Source organism: Merops nubicus, unplaced genomic scaffold (genome assembly GCF_000691845.1).
Source record: "Merops nubicus isolate BGI_N331 unplaced genomic scaffold, ASM69184v1 scaffold7926, whole genome shotgun sequence".
NCBI lineage: Eukaryota > Metazoa > Chordata > Aves > Coraciiformes > Meropidae > Merops > Merops nubicus.
In genome coordinates this window covers 5,580-21,936 of record NW_008616888.1, presented here as the reverse complement: position 1 = coordinate 21,936, position 16,357 = coordinate 5,580, and the positions used below count along the sequence as shown (strand labels likewise).

Below are 16,357 nucleotides of genomic sequence, written 5' to 3'. Positions count from 1 at the left end.
GCAGCCGCCCTAAATGGCCACCTCCCGCTTAGCACCCAGGCGTTGGAAACCCCGTGAGGGGATTAAAGCGCGTGTCGTAATGGAGTGGCTGATTGCCTCGTCGTCACTTGTATTTATCATCCGTATTAAAGCTGGCTGTTAAGCTCGCAGGCTCTCGGGTATCGACTTTAGATGCTTTTTCCTCATAATCTTGTTATGAGTCAGCTAAGCTACTTTCTCCAGTCAATAATTTTAAGCAAATAGACTTCTGAGCAAATTCTGTAGTAGATTTTTTTAAGCAAATATGAGTTTCGTATAGTTTGGTATCTCCTGTAATGTTATAGTGGTGATGATCCTATTTTGTGACTTGGGAAATGTTCTCCTAGCATTGTTATTTACACAGAGGTGTGTATTTTCTGAAGTACGAGGGCTTAATGTTGTTGGAGTGTTGCTGTAGTGCAGGTGTATTTTGTTCCAGCCGTAGCTCACTGTGATGGGTATTGTCTTTCTGCTCAATAAACTAGAAGATGTTCAGTATAAGCTTCAGGTTGATGTTTATACAAAGTTTCAGGAGCAGATGAAGAATGCATTTTCTTACAGAACAAAGTGTATGTGGTTTTGAAGACTTTTAAGACAATGTGAAGTGTTGTCTTTAAAATGTTTGTTTTCTTCCATAAAAGGTCTGGATTGGGTAAAGTGTAATTCCATATCTCTTCACCACGAGGACTGAGCCATCTTTGCTAACATAGCAGTTAAATTTAAGAACTTAAATTAGAAGCTGTAATTCTATTAAAGCTTTGTGCTTTTTGTCTATTTTTTTTTGTTTTTTCACATGTACCTGAAACTTGTGCCGTACAAGACATTTTATTTCTTAGGGACGAACTGTAAAAGTAATAACTTATAAAACTCAAACATGTGTATATATACATATAGTACAGCAACACGAAGATACTGACTTACTGATCAAGATATAAGTGCTGTATAGGATGTTTCAGACCCACCAAAGACTTATTTTACTTATTGATTAATCTAGATGGTATTTGGAATATTAATTGATTTTCCTTAGCATTTTGTCTCTTTCTTTAATCATGGTGAGCAACCATGAATTTTAGTTCAGCTATTTTCATTATAAAGTATTCAGTTTGTGACTTTCAAGGCTTTTCACATTGCTGATTGTATTCAAATAGCTCATAAACTGGGAATGTTTATGGAGACATGTCCTGGTTTGGGATAGAGCAGAGCTGGTTTTGTTCAATGGTTTAACTTTTCATCTGAAGCTCTTGTCATTAACCACCTTGTCTGAAGTTAGCAGCATGTTTTCCCAGACTGCTTCTAGCAGTGATAACACTCCATGTTTAGAGTCACTGCCAGGGGTTGGTGTGCAGACCAAGGCACTGCTAAAGCTTGTGCCCCACATGGAGTGGGGCAGAAATAAAGCCGCATCTTCAGGGAGGAGCAGACAAGATAAGTGACCCTAAATTCATCCGTCACCTTTGGTATAAAAGCTGAAGGATCAGAGGGGCAAGCCCTCCCATCGCCCGTCTGTCTCCCACCCGCCTTCTTGCTCGCTTCTGCTGCTCCTGCAGTGGCTGCATCCGAGGAGGATTCATCCATCCTGCATTTGATCCAGAGCCCTGTGTTCCTGAAACGAGTTCCAGAATCCAGCTCCTGTACTAGGTGCTGTCTGTGGCTGAGTTCAGCCTGGGGCTTGTCCCCAGGGCCTGCTCCCCAGCCAGGGGGTGACGGTGATGTATTGCCATCGGGCAGAGAGCTGGCTTCTATATGAGCTTCATATATATTTGTATATATTCCATTTTATTATCATTATTACTGTTATTGTTAGTGGTAGTAGTAAAGCTGTTTTCCTTTTCTAATCGGTAAGTCTCTCTCCCTTATTCCCTTTCTCTCCCCTTTTGTGGGGAGTTTAACAGAGAGCTTTTTTGGGGGGAGGGGAGTTATCAGACAGCGTCTATTACTGTTCTGGGGGTGGCCGTGACCCCAAACTGTGACAAGCCATAATATCATTGATAAATCCTCCATGAATGTTTGAAATTAAAGTTCTTTGCTGCAGCTCAGCAGATGATGAGTAGGGTTATGGTAGAGCATATGAAGTGTGTACATGCATTTATCCATCTGCGAGGTTGAAAGGTGTCCGTGTTGTACAGCTGTTAAAAGAGAAAGTAAGTTTGAGGTCTGGGCAGAGGAGAGGGGCTGTTTAAAAGAACGGAATAGCTTTGGGAACTTGAGGTGCTGGAATATAAAACAGAGTTAGAAATGGCCAACGTGATTTAAATAGTTCAGTAGTTTGGTTCTTTTTTTTTTTCCCAGTAGATTCAGGTGAAGAATTAGTTACACACTTCTAGTGTGGCTAGTGGAATTACTGGTTTGCATCAGCAATTGCAGATTTCAAAGTTAGCTTTTAAAATAGACATTCTTTAAAATATCACAGTGTATTCCTGAGGAGACAGGAGCCAAGCTGCAGAAAAACTAGATGTGTATCTTTGCAACTGTCCTTTAAAATACAGGTTGGTGTCAGACGCCTATGGGTGCTACCATCTTTTAAAATAGGGTGCTTGTCAAAGGGCAGCGGCTGCTAGCACGTGCCTCTTTTCAGTCCATGCAAAAGCCTAGTCCTTCCAAAAGTAAACATAAACATTATCCATTATTAAGGTGTGTAAGATCGATTTGTTCTACGATGTGATGGAGAAGAGTGGGAGGAGCATTTTTTTTTGTCTGATGATTAGCTCTAAACTTCTTTAATACTAGGAACATCATGCTGCCTCTTCACATGTGGCAATGAGGTACTGAATGGTTCGCCTTTCAGGATGATACCTTTGATGGAAATACTGATCTTGTGTTATGGTATTTTATAAACAAATACAGATTTCAAACCAGATAAATATTACTTGTAATTTTAAAAAAGTTACAGTTATGTAATTTAGGTTTTGTTGTATTCTCAGGGTGGTGATGACAATAGTAGCTAATTTCTGTTACTGGCTATAAAATTAAGTGTGTTGAGGGCAAGTGAGAATCTCTAAGTGAGAAATAAAATGGACATAGCAGATGGAACTTGCACAAATGGAAAAATGTAGGGGAAAAAATGTAAAATATTCAAAGTAGTGCTGGTATTTCTTATAATCAGAAAAGCCTGACGATAAATGTTTTCTTTAACTAAAGGTGGGATCTTTCTAGTTCAGTTGAAGTCTTGGTAATCCATAGGTGACTGAACAGTTTTCTCATTAGTCTTGTTTTAATGTAGTAATATTTATTATAGCAGGGGTATGAAAGATGATTTCACCCCCCCATGATACTATATGTCAATATAATATAATTATGTTATAAATATATTACATTTTATATATATAAGGAGATCTTGTTATTCATGCATGGTCCTTTATGCTTTCCATTCTTATTTTTGCTTCAAGATAGTGGTGTTTTTCTGTAGCTTTCCAAGTACCCTTTTTTTCTCATAAATAAACTAATGAAGGCTGACTGTGATTTCAGGATTTTTGTTTATGTTTTGGACATTTATTATGAAACATCACGTACTGTTTAATGAAACCAGCTAATTGAAAGGTATTGAAATAAAATGTATTTACACTTTAAGAGGTCCTGCTATGGTATTCCTGCACTGCAAATACCACCTTTGTTATTTTCAGTGTATTTGCATACTTAGATGTCAGTGAAAGAGTCAGCTCAACCATGATGTGTATTTAAATTGGGTTGGCAGGAAACATGGTTAGAATATTTAAGCACTAAGAAAAGTAGCTGAGCACTGGTGCTCTGAATCATACAATGAAATACATTTCTTAGTTCATTTTTAATGGAAATGTGTGTTTTTAAACGAGGCATCAGCCTATGGTTTCTATTGTTTTGATTTTAGCAGCTTGTGGAATATAATGGGAGCACTGATGAGTATTTATTATTCAGTTCTGGGTGCAGACAGCATGTCATTGCAGATAGGCAAGAATGAGGGAAGGCTCCATTTCCAGTTGCCTGCAGAGAAAGGACAATTCTGTGTCAAACAGAGAGGAAGGAAGTTATTTGTAAATCACTGTGTTACTTACCTAAACTAGGGAGGAAGAAAAAATCTGCCTAGATGAGTGACCTCTATTTGTGCTAGCTTATCCTGGTAAAGGAAGCAAAATGGCTTTTGTCTTCAGTATCCAACAAGCACATCAAAAGTGGGTATCAGCCATGCTTAAAAATTGTCGAGTGGATTTCTTTGCAATGTCATTTGTGTGCATTCTGATTTCAGTGTGAGCATCTTTTAAAATCTATATGCAATTTGTGCCATTTTTTTCTTCTTAATCTCACATGTAGAGCAGTACAGAATTTGTTGTTTTGTCTGTGTGTTTTCTTGGACCTCACTTGAAACAGCAGACTATGGGAGCCTGTCATAAAGTGTTTTTTTCTTGAGCTACTGTCTCTTGGTTAAACACCTGCTTTCTAAGCCTCATTGAAACCCATTGTATTTTAAGTCTCACCAAGTGTTCTGATGGAAAGTTTTTTCAGTATTTTAGCTCTTTATTTCATGTCATGTCATGGTTTTTTTTTTTTTTTTCAGTTGGTCAGTATTAACCAGTCCTCAGCAAAATAGACTAAGGCAAAGCCTGAGTTTTACACAATTTAGAATGCAATCCAAATAGCTGCCTAAGAAACTGATGTGATATATTAGTGGCAAAAGGGCATAACAGCAGCCATGTTTTTTTATGTGCTACTTATTGGAGTTAAGTACTTTTGAAATTGGCTGTAAGGAAACAAATTTGTCACCATTGTAACTTGAGATTTTCTTTGTTTCTTTTTCCCTACTTGATACTTGTTACTGCACAGTTAAGAGTATAGTCTTCCTAAACTTATGAAGGGAAAGTTACAAGTGTATAGATAAGATATATTTCCTTTGCTAAGAAGTGCTGAGAGTAGAGTCATCAGGTTTTCACAATAGCTATTAATAAACTTTATTCTTCTTTCAGCAGACCTCTTGGGAGTGTAAGCCATGGAGGACGAGGGAAGCCCAGTGCAACTCCTGGCTGAAAAGCAGGTGCCGAACTCTGACAGTGACTGTGTGTGGCATGTCACCGATATGAACCGCCTGCAACGTTTCTTGTGTTTCGGTTCAGAAGGTGGTACTTATTCCGTCAAGGAGCAGAAGCTGGGCTTTGAAAATGCAGAAGCTTTAGTAAGACTGATTGAAGAGGGTAGAGGTTGTGAAGTTGTTCAAGAAATAAAGACATTTAGCCAAGAAGGCAGAGCAGCAAAACAGGAGCCTCTGCTTTTTGCTCTTGCAGTTTGCTCCCAGTGTTCTGATGCAAAAACGAAGCAAGCGGCATTTAAAGCTGTTCCTGAGGTGTGTTGCCTATCAACCCATCTCTTTACTTTCATCCAGTTTAAAAAAGATCTGAAGGAGGGCATGAAATGTGGCATGTGGGGCCGTGCGCTGAGGAAAGCTGTGGCAGATTGGTACAATGGAAAGAATGGCATGGCTGTTGCTTTAGCAGTTACAAAATATAAACAAAGGAGTGGTTGGTCTCATAAAGATCTTCTGAGGTTGTCCCACCTAAAACCTGCCAGTGAAGGTAATATATTTTTATTTACCTGAAAATACTGTGTTTTAAACCTTTCATATTTGCTGTGGAACTATTTTGAAACCCAAGTACCGTTGTAGACTAGTGATTTCTTGGTGATGTTATCCTGTAAATTGCACCTTAAAAGCCTGAGTGGCCTTATCAGAAATTGCCCTGTTTATCTTCAAGGTAAACAGAGTTTGTCCCTATGTTTTCTTCCTTCTGTGAAGAGAAGATAAAATAGTACAGTTCCATCTCTTTTGCTTACAAATGATGAAATAACACTTTTTTTTTGTTGTTGTTATTTGGGAAGATCTGTTAGTTTCAGATCTGTTAGTTTCAAATCTGTTAGGCGTCTTATTCTAAGGAGACTAATACAGTAATTAACACTATTGCTCTGAGTTGTGTCTGCCTGACCTTTTTTATAGCTGGTTGACAGGTCTGCGTATGAAACCTGCTAACTCATTTGCTTGCTGGAATGCTAAGTGCCAGTATAAAGAGGGTAATCCTGCTTGGAAAACATTTTTCTTTTCAATAGGTATTGCTATAGTCACTAAATATATTACCAAAGGGTGGAAAGATGTCCAAGAGGCGTATAAAGACAAAACAGTTTCTGCTGAGACTGAAAAACTATTGAAGTATCTGGAGGCTGTGGAGAAAGTAAAACGCACAAAAGATGAATTGGAAGTTACTCATTTAATAGAGGAATATGGTCTGGTTAGAGAGCACCTCCTGACAAACCATCTGAAATCTAAAGAGGTAGGTAAACTTCATTACCTTTACGTTCTCTTTAGAGTAACAGTTTTCAGAATCTTAAGTCTAGATAGCCCTTACACTGTTTTTCAGGTTATTTACCCAAGTAGCTAATTTAAAGTAATGAAGATCCTCATATAATTTGTACGTTTATTTAAAAATATGCCTATTTAATGTATAGATGTCAGTCTTTGTAATTTGGGAATCTCATCTTTTTTATTTCCTTTGCTTTCTTTGATCATAGGTTTGGAAGGCATTGCTGAAGGACATGTCCATTTCTGTATTGTTGAGAAATTTAGGAAAGCTGACTGCAAATTCAGTGCTTGAACCACAAGGTTCAGAAGTGGCACTAGTATGTGAAAGACTGAAAAATGAGAAACTGCTAAAAAAGGTAAGAACTGTTTTCATAATTGGTGGCAGCCTTTGTGGTTTTTAATCTCTTCCCAAAGTGTATTTCTTCAGGCAAGCTGTTTACCAAACAAAAGGGATGTTCCTTGCACGATGTGTATAGTTTATTCTTCTACAAAACTGCAGTGGAATGTCTGCACCTTTATTTTGAAACTTGTATTTATCATTTGTCATTTGATATCCCTCCCTCTAATCCCCTGTATCTGAAACTTTTTTACAAATTAAGTATATTGACAGTTAGAATCTTTTCTTAAATTAGAGCTGCAGCAAGTCTTGCCTGTTGGGCTCATCCATTGCTTCTGAGTTTTATAATTTAGAATCAGCAATACAAGCTTAAAAAGTAGGTGGAAATCACTTATGTAGGATTTTGGGAAGTGAATCAAGAAACTAGCATAAGAGCTGAAAGGAAAAAGAAGATGGAACAAGGAGGCTTTCTCCTTATAAGAAAAATAAGGGTGTATTTCTTATAAGAAAAATAAGACATAAGGAAAGAAGAGGGAAAGGAGGATTGCCCAACGGTAGAGCAAAATTTTCAGGAACTCAATGGGAGATAGAGAAGATGATTGGCTTTTTCTAATAATAATTTCTGAGTTGAGGAAACCCACTTAACTTCTTCAAGACAATAGCAGAATTGAGAACAAGAACAGTAGGGTTTTTTTTTACCCATCCCAGTGCTCTTCCTTTTCTCTAGTTTCTTCTCTAATCACATGTATTTACTGAGGCACTGGAGAAAAGAGAGCAAAAATGGTGGTACAGTACTTGGATGGAAGAAAGACAATGGACAGGTGTTCAGATTTGCTACGGTTTGCTGCTGGTTGTGATTAATTACTGAAACTTTCCTTGAGGAAAAAGATAAAATGTTGTTAATAAAGCAAAGATACAGTTCAGAAAACTTAGCATGCGGTAGCCACTGATTTGGTTTACAGAGGGAAAGAACATAGAACATGGGCTCTTTCCTAGCTCATGTGGTTTCCTCTCAGCAGCACAGGGACTTTCTCGTCCTGTAAGCTGGTGATAGAAAATAGCATGGGACAATCATGGATAGAGCTGTGAAATTTCACCAGAGTTCCAGTGATGGTGTAAGATAATAGTTGAAGTTCAGTGGAGGACTCTGGAAGGGAAATGAGGTCCATTACCAGTAGCTGACAAGTATCAGTTCATAGAACAGCTGTGTAAAGACTGCATGAACTCTTTAAAATTTAACAAATGTAAAGTAATAATATACTAAACCAGATTTCCTCCTTTTTTTTTTTTTTTTGTAGTAAGATCTTATTTTTAGTTTTAATTTGTAACTTTTTTTTCGGGGGGGAGGGGAGTTCAGATTTTCAAAAATTTCCCTCTTGATTTTTTTTTTTTACCTGCAGGGTAGAATACATCCATTCCACATTTTGGTTGCTTTAGAAACCTATAAAGCTGGACATGGAAGCAGAGGGAAGCTTTGGTGGAATCCCGATGAAGACATTTTAAAAGCTTTAGATGCTTCATTTTACAAAACTTTCAAGGTAATGTAATCTTCTATCTCTTAAGCTCTCTAAGAGTTCTCTATTTTCAGAAAGCTTATAAAATGATCAAGAAAAGTTTGTTGGGTGGGTTACAGTTTTGAAAATTTATAACAGGTATCTTAGGAATTGGGGTTTTATTAAACAAAGAATCAAAATTTCATGAGGTATTCAGATTTTGGCAGCATTACTATCCTAACATTACCCAGAAAGAATAAAAAATGAAAGCCCACTTCAGGGTTGAAAGCAGAAGGAGGAAGAAATGAGTATTATGTGTACCTATTTCCTTTTTTTCCTCTTTTTTTTTTTCCTCTTAGACAATTGAACCAACAGGAAAACGCTTCTTGATTGCAGTTGATGTCAGTGCATCAATGACACAAAAAGTTTTGGGTAGCGTTCTCAATGCTAGCACAGTGGCAGCAGCAATGTGTATGGTGAGGCATTAAACTTTATTTCTAACTGTTTGCAGCTTGAGCTGCTCTTTTGATACAGTGGTACTCTAAAGGGGCTAACAAATCAGAAGGAAACATATTTTTGGGGTACAGAAAATGTGGCCTTGTGCTGAACCAGGTGCTTAAAGCCACAGACAACCAAATTGAGAAAGATCAAACTGAAGAAGTTGATTTCCAGTATAAATTAAACTGGTCAAGGCTGCTTTTTTTCATATCTTGTACATTTAATTTTTTTCGGTAGCATTCATAGAATAATACAGGTTGGAGTAAGAAGTTTTCCCATAATTTTGTGTGCGCTTAACAATGTGGCCTTTGTATTACAATTACTGTTCCCTCAGTTTGATGCTTTCAAACTTCTTGTGTGTTCCTGTTATAGAGGAGTAGAAATTCTGTTGGAGTTTAAAAATATTTAGTGTTGTATGTTAGAAGGAAGAGAAGAAATACAAAAGTATCTTTAGTTACAGTAATCAGAGCAATTCTTTAGTTCTGATTTCTGTAATGATTATTTACAGTAATGTTACAGAATATTTGAAGTCTAGAGTGAAGTGTTAATGCATATGAGGAACCATGGTGACTTAAATACAAAAGCATATATCATGTTATATGTTTAGTAGGGAATGCTTCAAATCAGACGTTAAAAATTCTGATTATTTATTAATTTATATGATACAATTATTTTTATCTTCCTCTTTCTCAGGTTGTGGCACGTACTGAGAAGGATTCCCATATTGTTGCCTTTTCACATGAAATGGTCCCTTGCCCAGTGACAGCTGATATGACATTACCTCAATTGTTAGTGAAAATGTATGAAGTATGTATATAACAAGACAAACAAAAATGTAGAGAAGTTTCAGCAGTTACATTGTATTTTCTTTGTAATCACTTCTAGTACTGTGTTCAGTCTGTGTCTGTGTAGTAAAACACCAGATTTTTTTTGTTGCCCTTTTTAGAGAAAGTCCAGCAAATGCCATTATTTCAACTGCTGGATATTAAACATGGTGATCTAGAATGGCAGTGTTAGGTCACAATGAATTAGTTTGAAAAGAATAATAATCAAGGAAAAAATAAAATAATAATAATAAAAAAGCCAAAACAACAACACTGGAATGAATAAGTGAACTGTTGTTTAACAAAGAAGGCTCTGTGTGATAAAACATGAAGCTTACATAAAAAGTAATTTTTGCATGGTTTACTAATTTGTGTTCCCTGTTTGTGGTTTGTTATTTTTTTTTTTTTAAGATTCCAATGGGGACCACTGATTGTTCCCTTCCAATGATATGGGCTCAAAAAACCCAAACAGCTGCTGATGTCTTCATTATATTTACTGATAACGAGACATTTGCTGGAATTACTCCTCCTGCAACAGCTCTTAGAGAGTACAGAGAGGTAAACATGCTTCTGACTGTTTATAATTCTTGAATACAGTACAAAATAAGTAGACTTCTGAAAATGGTTTGGAGTTTGAGCTGGTTGTGCCTTTTTTTCAGAAAATGTTTCTATATTGTTAAAAACTGATACATTCTGCAGTTGGGCAGAGTTAGTGCAAGTATTCCATTAATTGCACTTATTTAAAATCACTGTTGTAATTACACTGCCCTGCTCTGTGTGCTGCATTCTATATATAGTTTTTTTATAGTTCTTACAGAATGAAAAAAGGCTTACAGAATGAAATTTGTCTTTAATGTGTGCAGTAGATACCACAAAATTTAAATGGAGTAATGAAGATAAGCCTGTAGGGAAGGTGTCAGTAGGATGAGGTGATAGTATCTTGTGAAGAAAGCTCATTATGTTTTAAAGGGGCTACTTTCAGCTTTGCAGCTTCATAGTTTTAAAAAACAACTAAGAAAAGTACCTTCTCCAAATACATTTCTATTTGACACTCTTCTTTAATTAGCAAACAATCTTTTATCTTTTAAAGGCACTGGTTTTTTTAAACTACAAAAAATACTTTTTGGTAAGCGTGTACGTATGGACATTAATCTTCATATCATGTCCACCCAGTTGAAATTAACACCAAAACTCTTGCCCACTTTTTTTTCATTCTCTTATTTGAGATTAGCTCCCATTCCTAAATTTGTTCTTAAAACAAAAAGTTCCTGTACTCTGGCCTTCATGCCGCTTACTTTGCTTTACGTTGCACGTTACTGAAGTGTAAGTTCAGCTCCTTTAGCAGACTTGTTCAGGCTGTTTTATTTGTCCCGTTGTTTTATTTGTTCAACCAACGTTTGGAAATCCTTGCCTTAGAAAAAACACACTCTTTGAATCCTATCATAATAATAATTTGATAATTATTATCGAAAGATTTCTTGGAATGAACTGCAGAGTAGCAAATGCAATGTTTGTATTTGAAATAACCTATGAATCTTAGAATTGCAGGAAAGCTGTGCTAATGGACCTCTTTGTAATTATTTCCATTTATTTAAATACAGCTGCTGCAGGTTAAGTGTGGTGTTAGCAAGCAGTCTGCCGTTCCGCTTAGGGGATATCTCACTTCTGTCAGTAAGCCTATTCTGACAGCAGTTTAGCCAAGGAATGCAGCAAGATTTGGGCCTCTGGCATGTTTAAGTTATTGCATGTGTGTGTTCTGATATTTATTTTTTTCCTTCCTCTAGAAAATGGGTATCCCTGCTAAACTGATTGTTTGTGGAATGACCTCAAACGGTTTTACGATCGCAGATCCAGATGACAGAGGCATGATGGATATATGTGGCTTTGATACAGGAGCCTTGGATGCTATTCGAAACTTCACTTTGGATTTGATTTAATGTTCTAGGCATCTGCTCTTTGCAGTGGGTCCATTGCCGGCAACAGACTTCACCGTGGGAATTCCCAGCCAAATATACTTTAATAGAATATGGCACATTATATACGTATCAGAATGTTACCTTTTGGTGAAGGGAAAACAAGAAAAGCAATGAGAAATACCTTTTCTCTTTTTTCCTGTTGCACACAATTTAAAAATAACAGTGGGAAGTTTGCTAAAAGTAGCTACAGGGTTACACGATATGTAATTTAATTATGATTTATAATAGATAATAAATACTAAGAGATTTTTAATTACCCCCCTACCCCCATTGTTGTGGAATGCTTGTTTGCAAGAATAAATTCATGAATTACTGTTAGGATGGGGCAGGGGAAAAAAAAAAGTGGGTTTAGTATTTTTACACAATGTCAATTCAACAGCAATTTTGAGAGGGAATTTTCTTTGAGCTTTTTTTTAACCTTTGTTTTTTAAACAAATTACTAAGGTTCGACAGCTTCCATTGTTACACTGTAAATCTACAAAAGAAGCATTTTCTGGCATGTATGAGACCATGTGACTGTGATGCAGTATAAAAGTTAGCCACTGAAGTTTTATACTGATGGAAAGTGGAAGAGCTTGTCCTCATCTTTATGTAGGTTATCATCTGAGTTTGCAGGAGTAAAATGTAAATCCCTTTAGATAAATTAAGGGGCAGTTTTTGTGCAATGCGGTTTCAGAAGCACTGTCTTAGAATTAATATGCTTTACAAGAAGTTCTGAAAACTGGGTTTAGTAGAAAAAGACCTTGGAAATGGCTGGGAAGCCACGTCTAGGCCATGTGACAACTTCAGGAAGCATCAACACGTTTTTTGCTAGGAAGTACATGTGTCTTGTTCTGCTCTTGAAAGCTGGGAGGTAACAACCAGAAACAAAAAGCTACATTTTCTTCAAAAGAATGTATTCAGTGATACAAAAACAATCTTCCTAACAGGAGAGTATTTCATTTTTTAAAATGTTTTTGTAGATTAACATGACTTCTGATTTCGTAAATTAATCAAGCTAACATTTTTCAAAACTACCTCCAGTTTATAGGGACCAACATTTAAAAACTTTTATGAAATGTACAGTTGCCTCCTCCATATTCTCAACATCTTGTGTAGGAAGTGATTGAAATTGGTTGTTTGTTTTTGTTTTTTTTTTTTTTTTCTAGTCTTATAGTAAGAGTGAGTAAATAAGGAAAAAGCTAGTGAATATCTTATCACTTTGGAACAGGAGTTGATAACAATTGCCATGTATATATATTTAATTCTTTCTCTGTGTTTTTATATATATGTGTATAGGGGGGAATTTAAAAGATCTCTTTAGTAGATCATAGTCTTAGAAGAAGAGAAAGCTTTTCTAGTGATGCTTTTACAGCTTCCCCTAAGATGTATGTATGTCAGCCTCTTTTATGCTATTTCTGGCTGTTTTAAACAGTAAATTTGACATTAATATGAAAGTAATGATTTATAGAAATAACCCGCTTGTGGTAAATAACATGTAAGACCATATTTTTCTGCCTAAACCCCAAGCTTTTAAATGTGAAATTCAAGTTCATAGTATACTTTTTGATACTTTTCATTATGCCTCGTACATATTGATTATAAATTGAAAGCTGGCATCCTGTAGGATGGATCTCTCTTGGTGCTAAAATGCGAGGTTACATGTTACTGAAGGTATCTTGCTACATACTTATATTCTACCTTAATGAATAAATTAAAATAATGAAGGAAGTCTTTTCTGACATTAAAACCATGGCTTAAAGAATTGAGGGTTAGAATGTTACCCCTCAGTGGACATGAATATAGTTACTTCTGAATTATCTCTGCCCTTATGATACAGCTCTGATAGGGTGCTTGAAGAATACAGGGCTACCACTAGCCAGTCAGGTGGCATCTAGAAAAAACAACTGTTCATACAGTAGCTGAGACATAGCACTTTGAGTTTGAAAAAGAAAAATACCCCTTCCTTATGAAAAACTTCTTACCACTTTTGGTCTTTCTGAATAACCATGAACATGGGGAGTGAACTCATTTTCTCAATACATGTTAATTATTTCAAGTGAATGCACTGATGTTTTGGGGTTGCTTTTGGTAGTGATGTATTTTAAATTACCCAATAGTCAAAAATCTGACTAGATGTTTCTTTCTAAGCTAGAGATGTTGAAAATAACTGATAGATAAGTATCTTCTGCAAGTACTGTTTCTTTTTTGGAATAGTATTTGTGAAGTAATAGGAAATATTTTGGACTGAACATAAAGAAAAAATGTAACTAGGCACATCAAGTAACTGTAGTTAATTATATAAATTTACTACAAGTAAAAAATTAGTCTAGTTACTAACAGATTGATGAGTAGTTACAGTAGCATTGCACCTCAGAAAGCAGTCCAGTTTAAAATAAAATTCCTTGAAAAACTGTAAGTAAAGATGAAATTTTCAGTAGAACTTACAGAAGATGTAGCTCCCTTTATATGCACTGGATAGCTACGTGCCTCGTTAAAGGTAGTCATCCATGCTGGCATATGTGATATGCTCCTAAATATTTACTGTATCTTCCTCTCTGTACAAAAAAAAAAAACATGTTAGAAATAGGATATTCTAAGTGGCTTGGTTATCTGATGTAAAACTAGCAGCAATGATGTCATGCTGTCATCTTCCTCATTCTTCAAGATTTTCACAGAGAGGGGAAAAAGTAAATGCTGACAGCTGAAACTTTATAGTGTGCTGATCTTTTGTTTCTACCATTTCTTCTGTCTGGTTTTATTATCTTACTGTAAGGGGCATAGAAGAGTGATGCATATTCCTTTTCCAGAGACTGGATGTTTTTGATCTGCCCATATACTGAATTTTATGGGACAGCATGACTCATTTGCTGTAACATAAACTTGTCCTGATTGTAGTCTTTATTTATGAGACTGATAATTTCTAAAAAGATAATTTGGACAGGTAAAAAGGCAATAATTACAGTCATGGTTGGTTGGTTGTGTGATTTTTTTTTTTTTATTATTATTTTTTAAATCCCTGAGCTCAGATGAAGTTGCTAAGCTTAAGCATTAGTTCTGTATACAATAAATAGCCAAGGAGGAGGCACTCACTCCTTTCAAGTTAATAGCATTGTTTGCATTGAAGGCATGCTGAATAACAAAACAAAAATGGGGCTATAATTGTGCACTGCAGTTTACCAGTAAAAATGGAACAGGGAAAAGTTTAAAGATAGATATTCAAAACATTAATCTAGAAGAAAGTCTGAAGGCCGAGTGCAGCTGCAGACTGGATGAATGCAGGTTTCCTGGTATCTAACAGCATTAATAGGCTTTCCATGTGACGGCCATTTCACTGTGACCCCCTTAACAATTCTGAAGTATTAGACCATTATGTCTTAAGACTATAATGTTCAGGCACTCTAGCTTTTAGAAAGAAGAAAAGGATGTAAAGGTTGGAAGCACAGCAGAGCTAAAACATTCTTTTGTAAAGAAGGGCTGTAACAAATGAACATCAGAGGTCAGGTTTCCTCACGGAAGAGATAAAATCAGGAGTGGAGAGAGGGCAGCAAGGCACATGCAGTGTGTACATCAGCACTGTGTAATAAATTGAATAAAGACATAATAATTTTGCCAAGAAGCAGGTTTTTGTGTCAAGAATTTTAGACCTGTGACAAGGAGGAGGAGAGTTTTGGGATGCTTTTAAAATCAGATTACAGGCAAAATATGGAAGCTTTACCTATAATCGTATGTGTTTCAAAAAAGGAGAATTCTAAAAGCAGGTGTAGATCTGAAGTCAGCAGGGTCAGTATAAGTGTCTGCTCTGTCAGGGCCACTAATAACTGGCCCTAAAATACTTTGCTGCTTAAAACCACTGTTACACCTGTGCATTAACCATAAATCACTGGAGTGGGGTGTGCATTGCTGGTTTTCACTGTTATTTAATTTGGACTCATAAATGGGTATAGCTTTAAAAGGCTATTTGACAAAGTATATATTGGCTTAAAAAAGACACCAGCAGTTCTGAAATGTATTCTAATAATGGCTCCATCTGCAAAAAACATCAGGAAAGTATTTTTTTCCATTGCAAAATGCTGTGCTGCTTCATCGCATACATAACTGACAGGCACCCTACCAGAAGCATTAGTGCTGGATCCATACTGCTTGGCCTGCCTTTCTCTGTTCATTTTGGCTTATTTGTTTTTCCATCTCTGTGTTACCTCAGGCCTCTACTAGAATCTTTTTTCACACACAGGCTTTCGTTTTTTTTTTTTGTTTGCCCCTGCTCTTCTGCCTTTTTGCTGTCACCGAGCATGCTAGCTTAGCTAAGTTACACCAGAACTGATGTCAGAGTATTTATCTTAATCTTAAAAAAATAGATAAATTCTTTCTTTCCTTTGATGATACAAAAATCTTCTAAAACATTTAATTTCCTGTATCTATCAGACTTGATATTTTGTGTAAAGGTCAGTGACAAAAGTATATTTTGCTTATTTACAAAAATCCAACATCTGCCTGTGAATTACTTTATTTTTATAAAGTAACAGCTTGAAATTGGCTTTTTAAATTGAAAGTTTATTGCTAAAATGAGTTCAGTGGGTTGGAGCATTTCACTTGATTAAATATTACCAGACTGCTGTTACATGCAGAATTAAAAAAAAACACATTTAAATGAATATTCTGGATAAATGAGCAGTTCCTTCATATAATTCTGTGATTCTAAGATGTGGAAGTAAATCTAAGCAAAGAATCTTTTGTCTCCCTTGTGCTTTTATTTTTATTTTTTTTAAGCATTTCATCAGTTTATAGGTTTATTTTGCTATTTGCAGTGGTTCACAGTGGACAAATATGCTGTGAGCAAGCTGGTTTAATGACTTGATTGCTGGAATGGTAGAGGTTTCACCTTGCCATGATAGAGTACAGCATACAACATTGCTGAG

The 16,357-nt window shown here is 36.1% G+C and overlaps 1 protein-coding gene across 1 annotated transcript; it reads left to right on the top strand.

Annotated features, from left to right (window-relative positions):
- The first annotated feature begins 4,975 nt into the window (after positions 1 to 4,975).
- Positions 4,976 to 11,698, top strand: TROVE2 (TROVE domain family, member 2). The gene is made up of 8 exons (XM_008942963.1): positions 4,976 to 5,555; positions 6,082 to 6,302; positions 6,541 to 6,687; positions 8,069 to 8,206; positions 8,521 to 8,637; positions 9,353 to 9,466; positions 9,895 to 10,041; positions 11,268 to 11,698. The coding sequence occupies exons 1-8, from the start codon at positions 4,976 to 4,978 to the stop codon at positions 11,418 to 11,420; spliced, it is 1,617 nt and encodes a 538-aa protein (XP_008941211.1). The 3' UTR covers positions 11,421 to 11,698.
- The last annotated feature ends 4,659 nt before the right edge of the window (positions 11,699 to 16,357 follow it).

Bases quoted from the DNA above. Each gene is read 5' to 3' on its own strand.
- TROVE2 (XM_008942963.1), top strand. From the start codon at position 4,976: ATGGAGGACGAGGGAAGCCCAGTGCAACTCCTGGCTGAAAAGCAGGTG. The intron at 6,303-6,540 runs GTAGGTAAACTT...CTTTGATCATAG, and splicing joins ACCATCTGAAATCTAAAGAG to GTTTGGAAGGCATTGCTGAA. The intron at 8,207-8,520 runs GTAATGTAATCT...TTTTCCTCTTAG, and splicing joins CATTTTACAAAACTTTCAAG to ACAATTGAACCAACAGGAAA.